This window comes from Phalangium opilio, unplaced genomic scaffold, assembly GCF_054372755.1.
Source record: "Phalangium opilio isolate 3A_F unplaced genomic scaffold, DU_Popi_V2 ptg000014l_1, whole genome shotgun sequence".
Lineage (NCBI taxonomy): Eukaryota > Metazoa > Arthropoda > Arachnida > Opiliones > Phalangiidae > Phalangium > Phalangium opilio.
In genome coordinates this window covers 4,483,378-4,491,330 of record NW_028324149.1, presented here as the reverse complement: position 1 = coordinate 4,491,330, position 7,953 = coordinate 4,483,378, and the positions used below count along the sequence as shown (strand labels likewise).

General features: G+C 40.8%; 1 protein-coding gene across 2 annotated transcripts; it reads left to right on the top strand.

Moving 5' to 3' along the window:
• Nucleotides 1-47: 47 nt before the first annotated feature.
• LOC149705257 (uncharacterized) lies at nucleotides 48-7,950 on the top strand. Of its 2 annotated transcripts, XM_089865495.1 has the most exons (13): nucleotides 48-302; nucleotides 380-580; nucleotides 647-755; nucleotides 819-929; nucleotides 1,033-1,169; nucleotides 3,074-3,569; nucleotides 4,440-4,519; nucleotides 4,583-4,749; nucleotides 4,837-4,895; nucleotides 5,069-5,310; nucleotides 5,399-5,494; nucleotides 5,563-5,631; nucleotides 5,712-5,868. In XM_089865495.1, the coding sequence occupies exons 1-13, from the start codon at nucleotides 249-251 to the stop codon at nucleotides 5,829-5,831; spliced, it is 1,941 nt and encodes a 646-aa protein (XP_089721621.1). In that variant the 5' UTR covers nucleotides 48-248; the 3' UTR covers nucleotides 5,832-5,868. The 2 variants fall into 2 exon arrangements, with proteins under 2 accessions (XP_089721621.1, XP_089721622.1); XM_089865496.1 differs by lacking the exons at nucleotides 5,563-5,631; nucleotides 5,712-5,868 and adding an exon at nucleotides 7,814-7,950.
• The last annotated feature ends 3 nt before the right edge of the window (nucleotides 7,951-7,953 follow it).

The following is a 7,953-nucleotide window of genomic DNA, read 5'->3' as shown; positions in this document are numbered from 1 at the left end:
TCGAAAGTCAAGTGAAGTCAATCTATCCAAAGAGTGTTTTCTAGCAGACGACGCATAGTGGAAAAAGTACTATAGTAGATTTTTTTACTTTCGGCAATTTTCGGCATTTCGGCAGATTCCAAGTTGGCGGTAATTTAGTAAATGCCGTAGTGGGTCACTCTGCGACTGCTGTCTGCTATGAGAGAGTTAATTGCCGTTTTATTTAATTATAACAATTAGTCAATAGTTATTATTGAAAAAATAGGAAAATGTCTTCTATTTCGAATATTTTATCAAGACCAGCGGATGAATTTGGAAATGACGTAAGTTAATTAAGTTCGATATAATTTATTTCCCTCGACCAAGGCTTAGGTCTTATTTGGAAATTTATTAATTGAAGGAAGAAATTGAAATGGCTTGGGTTATGAAAGCCACGCAACACATGGAAATATATTTTAATTTGATAACGTCAGTCGATCCTCGACTTTTAAAACTGACACCGTACGACGATGTCATTTACAAAGAATTCCGAGCTGATTTCCCTGATTTAGACGTTAAAATTTTAAATACGGAAACTTTAAAAAGCTTGGAAGCTAAAGAGGTTGTACTTTATCGTAATTCAATTAATACTAAATGGTTTTTGAGTTTGTTTAATCGTACTCTATAGAAATGGAGGCCATTTTGCGAAAAGTTTGTTTACGTTGAAGATTTTAATTTCGGAACTATAGTAAGATTAGATTGCGGTGAAGAATACAGTGATTCAAATTCAATATTTGGTAATAAATCATTAATCCTTCAATTCTAATCTTTATATTTGACGAAGTACATTTATTTCTCAGTTCCTAGAATCCAATTTTACGCCATTGAAATTGCGCGAAATAAAGAAGGACATAATGATTCCCTCAGACAAAAATTTCAACCCCAAAAAACCCAAGAAGAAAATATTGCCAGCACGTAACTTTTCATTTAAACTGGATACTTTTATCTTTGTATTTAAAATAAATTTGGTTTTCAAAAACTTTCGTTTGTTCTTGTTTCTTTCTTTTTCTTTAGATACAAACCCTTTAGGAACAACTTGCCATGAAATTAAAAACATTCTCATTAAAAAGAACCTAGACTTTTCGATTAAAATTGAAAATGGGAGTTTACAACGTGGGGATTTTTCTCTACATATAAAGAACGCTAGTGAGGTAAGCGGCCATTGGAAAGCCAAGGCCTAAGATTTTTTTTAAGTTTATGCGGGGTTGTTTTTGAAATTAACGTCAGGTAGATGGCGCTCAATGCCTGCCCCCAGACCCTCTCTTCCCATGTACGAAAATGTACCTATATATGCCACGTAATCTGCTAAAATTACTAAAGATTTATAAACTGTTTACTGTATAGAGATTTATTGAATATATTTAGGCAGAGTTTTAGTTAAAATGTCAATTATTTTGATTATAAAATGAGATATGTTTGGGGAATGAGGCCCTCTTTATGTGGGTGTCGAGTTCTTAATTGTCCAGAATTTTCATTAGCAATTGTCTTTGTCTTGAGCGAAGGTGGTTAGTGCGGCTTGCACTTCCCGCTCTAACTCAACCCTGAGCCTAGACAAAAACATACACGCCCGTCCTTAACCGGTTTGGGTGCAATTTCTGAGGTCAACTCAAGGTTGAGCTTGTAGAAACAAGACGGCCCAAGGGCTCGTAATAGTAGCCATATCGTACGAGTGAATAGCCCCTCTATACCCTACCCTAATGAGTGGATAACCCCTCTATACGTTACCCTAATGAGTGAATAGCGCTATCTTTTTCAATGCTTAAATGATTTACCGTGCATAAAATCAGAGTGAATAGCCCCTCGATTCCCTACTCTAAACAGTGATTAAATTATAACCGTATAAATTTACTTATGCTGTAATTCTAATATTCCGGCGAATCGAAGAACAGATTGTTTTTAGTGATAATCCCCTCGATGAGTTTACAACATAGACTAATTCCGATGCACACTTATCGCATCTTATAAATTTCTAACAAGGACTTATGCCCAGAAACGTTTGAAAGAGAAAGTTTAGTTATAGTGATTACGCATTTTAGTGATTATCCCCTCGAATTACCTTTAGCAATGCTAAAATGATCAAACGCATAACGCTCATTTAACACTATGTTAGCTCTATCTAAACCCACATTTGAATTAACCGCCAAAACGTTCCAGTCAAACATAACATGGATGACGATAGCTACCGAACGAGAACGAAACACATGAGGAGTGTGGTAGGAAACGGGGAAAATCGATATCTATTTAATTAGCATATACATAAAAAGAAAATAAATATAAAAACCCCAAACATACAAATTCATAAGTATCCGACCCCACAGATAAAAATTCAAAAGTATCCGACCCCACAGATTAAGAGGTACCCCACCCCACATCACCCCGACATTTTAGAGATAAAAATAAATAATAAAAAACTCGGAGTTTCTTTCAAGTCTCTATAGCTCAATGGTTAGAATGGCTGTCTCCTGCGCTATCGACCCGGGTTCGATTCCCGGGTCTGACGTGAAAAAATTTTAATTAAAATTAAATCTCTAACCGAGCCCAGTAACCCCTATGGGTGGGTTGTGGAAATATAAAGTTCCTTTTAAGCTAAAATCTGACGATAACGAAGCGACAACCCCGGCCACTACTACTACGGCTTGGGTCAAACTAAGAGCCTATCGTATACTACGATATGGCTAAAAACAGTGTATGTGAAATAATCAAATATGAAATTCACGGAAGTAGGAGGTTATAATGGACCCTCTTACGATGGGTTATTGGGAACTGCAAATTCTGCAAGGCCATGTGAGGAATTTGTTTTCACGCTATAGGATTGGCAACTCCCTATCTCGAACGACAGCTTATTCTGTATATACTCTGTTACAACGTCGGTTGTCAGGACGCGCAAAGCTAGGTTTCTATGTAACCTAGCCTCGCTTGTGCTGACAAGAGACCAAAGGATTTCAGGATTTAAAATATCCGCGCCTCTCGGCCTTAGTTTCAGATATAATTTTGTACGAACAATTTTTATATGGAAAATCTGTTGTTAAAATTTGTCCGGTGGTCCGTTTTTCAGGGAACTTTAGACGCCGTAAGAAATTTATTAGAAACCCATCAATTTAATTTACCGATTATAAAATGCTCCGAAGGCGTAATTGACTCGACGACCTATTGCAAAATGCAATTGAGTTTAAATCAAAGTATCGCTTTCAAAATTGCCTTGGACGCTGCTAATAATCTACGTGAAAAATACGGAAGCAAAAGGCAAAGGCCAACGGACGTGGCTTGGGTACTTGGTCGAGATGCCCATGATATAAGAAACGCCATTTTGAGTCAACATTTACGCAGTTTGCTCGAAGCGAATGGATACGACGTCACTGATGACGAAACTGCAGGCTCGGAAGAGGCCCCGTTTTGCAAATTTTGTCAAATGAATTTTGATTCGTTGTTATCGGAAACTTATAATAACAACGTTTCGAGAATGGAAACGTTCGAAGACAAAACACGAATGAGTTTGGAGAATACTAAATTATTTAGCAATATTAATTTGCCCGCAATGAAGACTACTTTAGGTAAGTCAAATTTACATAAATAAATAGGTCGGTCTCTAGCCAAAGTTTCCACCCTGTATAGTGTCCCAAAGTTGGGGCGCCGCCAATCTCCCTTATACCGTCTTTGATTAGCCAAACAAGCGCATTCCCACCCACCCCCGTATAAATGGCGCGCTCACTTTGGTCTAAAGGGGAGGAGTCGCGTTAAACCCCGCCCTCAGGCGCCTTCCCCCCGTACAAATGGCACGCCCATTTTGGTCTGAAGGGGAGGAGTCGCGTTAAACCCCGCCCTCAGGCGCCTTCCCCCCCCGTACAAATGGCACGCCCATTTTGGTCTGAAGGGGAGGAGTCGCGTTAAACCCCGCCCTCAGGCGCCTTCCCCCCCCGTACAAATGGCACGCCCATTTTGGTCTGAAGGGGAGGAGTCGCGTTAAACCCCGCCCTCAGGCGCCTTCCCCCCCGTACAAATGGCACGCCCATTTTGGTCTGAAGGGGAGGAGTCGCGTTAAACCCCGCCCTCAGGCGCCTTCCCCCCCCGTACAAATGGCACGCCCATTTTGGTCTGAAGGGGAGGAGTCGCGTTAAACCCCGCCCTCAGGCGCCTTCCCCCCCCGTACAAATGGCACGCCCATTTTGGTCTGAAGGGGAGGAGTCGCGTTAAACCCCGCCCTCAGGCGCCTTCCCCCCCCCCGTACAAATGGCACGCCCATTTTGGTCTGAAGGGGAGGAGTCGCGTTAAACCCCGCCCTCAGGCGCCTTCCCCCCCCCCCCCCCCCGTACAAATGGCACGCCCATTTTGGTCTGAAGGGGAGGAGTCGCGTTAAACCCCGCCCGCCCTCTGATCTATACTTAGTTAGAGAAACTTTTAAAATTCAAAACTGTTCATTTCAGTCAAGAAAAACGATGAATATTCAGAGGAATTTAAATTAGCCGTCAAATTATCTCATTTAACTCGTTGTCAAAAGGCTAAAGTATTTTTAATTATTTTTAGTCATTATAGGCCTACTTTTACTAACTTAGGGTTCATTTTCTAGGAACCCAAACTAGTTTTTCACGTTACCAGCAGTTCAAACTGCTATAAAACGCGGGGGATGGCTTCGATATGCTCTATTTTAGGGACAGTCGACGTCAAACACGTCATTTTTGTCTACGGACCAATTTCGTACCAAGGTCAAAATCCCGAACTCGAACATTTAGAAACGTAATACGAAAATTACCCCTTTTTGTTTTTAATTAATTTCTAACGAGACGGTAATTAATCATTTCAAATTAACAAATATTAATTAAGGTTGAAGCTTGATTCAGTCCGTAAAGTAATGACTCAAAAATACGGGCTACAAATATTAGGTATTACGCGATTTTCTTATAACACAGGGTTCGTACAACATTTGGAAAACCTCTTGGGAAATTGGTTTTCCAAAAGTTGTACGAACCCTGACCGGGGGTGTTCCAAAAGGACTCGCTTGAAAGGGCCCTTTTTGAAAGAGCCCTTTATATCATATTGTGACGACATGTTTCAGAGGATCCGGAATGGTCCGGGCGCATGGCCATTCTGGCGAAAAGCGCCTTAAGATTCGAATGTCTGTCGGTGTCGCCCTTGTCTCGCGTCCAATTAGGTTGCGATCCCCGCGCCGCCTCTTTCATTCAATACAATTGTTCGCGGTTGAATGCCTTATTTCAACGATACGACCAAGAACTGGCCAAAGGAACCGTTAAACCTTGCCAACCAGAAAACTTGGATTTTTCTCTATTGAAGAAACAGGTTTGTCGGCGAGAAAAACTCAATTCGAATCGCCAATTTGTAAAACAATATTAACCAGTGAATTATTTCGCGGCCACCGTGGCTGCAGGAAGAATGGTACTTGTTGTTTCGTTACGTTTTGCAATTCCCCATTATCGTCGAAGAATGCGTTGACTTCCAAGGACAAAAACTTCCGCTGCACAGGGTAATATCATTCGCCTTCGATTCGTATAAGTACTTAAAACGAAATCCTACTAATTATTCTAATGGTAGGTATGCGCGCTTTTACAACGCCTTAGTAAAGATTTCAGTCAATATTACAGTAGGGTAAAACTATTTACGGTATGTATGTACCTAACGAGAAATGGCCTATTTTCAAATACTTAATGAACAATTAATCTTGTTCAATACGTTTAATTTAGCCTTTTTCGCTGCGAAATCCCGACCTTCTACATGTCCGCGTTTATTTACTGAGAGGCGTTTATCAAGTTTTTAAAAACTGTTTGAATTTGCTTCAAATTGAACCCTTACTCGTCATGTAAATAATTATGTATTAAAGAACGAACATTGTGCATATAACCAGAAGTATATAATACTTCTCTTCGAGAGAAGTGTACCACCACAAAACGGGGTAAGTGTAACGTCATTCTTCCCAACATCCCTCAACATTTGGAGCAAGGTTACTAAACCGAATCACATACGCCATGTAAATAGTTCCCCCTCATCATTACTCTATTAGCGCTTAAATATTTGGCAAGACGCATGCGCTTGCGCGTTTTTGTCCCACGTCAAGACAATCAAGGTTTGTGGGATGATTGCTGGGGATTTAGTGCCAAACAACTGTAGAATTCACCTTACGATGCGATGCCCATCTGAAATTTGATGAGCGGAAAAGCAAACAAAAAGGGGATATAAGCCTGGGAAGAATGACGTTACATAACTAAAGTATTAAAAGGATACAGAGTGTCATCCTTCTTCTATTATCCCCTTCTGATATAACTTATAGGCCTAACAACAATTTATTGGACATATAGTTATATTCGTTTTATTAGAAATACGGGATTATTTTTTTAATGCCCCTTACTCTTGTCTCTAAACCGTAAGCCTAAATCTTTTATTTCAGATAGAGTTTTAGGGTCAACCGACACGGGATAAAAATATTCTCCACGGGGAGTTCTACCGTCCACTATACTACTCCATCGTAAACAAGGGGGTTGAAATTTTAGGGGAACGTTATTCCGGGGGGGGGGGGTTCCCCCTTTTCACGGAGGAATGCGGCAAGCGCCGTTCTTTTTGAGCTTTTGGTATGAATGGCGCGTTGGCGCTTCCGGTTCCGGGGTGGGGTATACAGGCTGACAGACTCGAAAGAAGGCGCCTTCGTGGTGCAGATACTATCCGCGTTCCTTCCGGGAGTCGCGTGGGGTTTTGGAATTTAGGTCAACGCCTTTCAGGGGGGGGGGGTGTTTACTCGATGGAAGTTGCGTAACAGAGACATAAAGGTAAAAGACACCGACTTATTTCTGGAACGCGGAAGCCAAGGTCCTTTCTTTTTAGCCCCATCCCCATCTTGTATAAATACACGGGGCTATTAGTTTCATCTCTTTGTTTTTTTAGACGTTTTTCGCTCCTATAGAGTAACTTCTTTTGCGTATCTCGCAAAGTCATAACCCTCTATCCGGGGGGGGGGGCAAATGGTATTCTCTCTTACAAAGTCGCCCCCAACCTTGGGGATACGTAGTTCACTCCCCCTCACTACGGAAATTACTCTATTTGTTTGACTGGGGGTTCTCGGACCCAACCTTGAGGAACTCAACCAATCCACTCCCCCTCACTACGGAAATTACTCTATTTGTTTGACTGGGGGTTCTCGGACCCAGCCTTGAGGAACTCAATCAAACCACTTCCCTAGTGTGTCACTTTCTCAAATTGAAATATATATTAGGCCATAAGTTTATAAGATATGTTCCATAAGTATGTCACTAACTATATTTCGTAATGCTATAGGCTTAATGAGAGCTAGTTCAAGAACGACATGAGAATTGACTACACTCGGTTTTACAGTCCATCCTCCTATTTAGTCTATACTATGCCTTTGACAGCGCCTCACCAGGTGTCGCTTTACGAGAATCTATGACGTTTCACCTACGTCACTTCATGACAAGCTCTCATTAACGAGTGACACACTTATGGAACATACCTTATAAACTTATGATTAGGCCGACTTCGACTTTGACCCGATATAGGTCGTCTGCTCACTCTACTTTTAGGTCGTAGACTAGAGTCCAAAGTAAAGGCTGTTACTTGTACCGCGTAGCTAGCTACGAAAATCAACTGAACAATTTCAAAGATAATAATTTGGAATTGAAACGAGTGAGTTTATTAATCGTAAATTATACGCCATCGTCTTAAATTATTAAAGTTATAATTACTCGCGTTATAACAATGATTGCAATTTAAGATTAATCAACTTACGACCAAGGCTTAGGGAGTAATACTTTTCGTTTCGTTTAATTGGTATTTAAAGGTGTCAAGGCTGCGTTTTACCATAAATACGAGCGAGGTTAACGTCGAAAAGAAGGAGACTCGTTATAACAAAGCGAATTAAGATGAACTTGCCGCGAAACTAATTTTGAATCGTGAAAAAAATCCGAGCCTCTTTAGGTC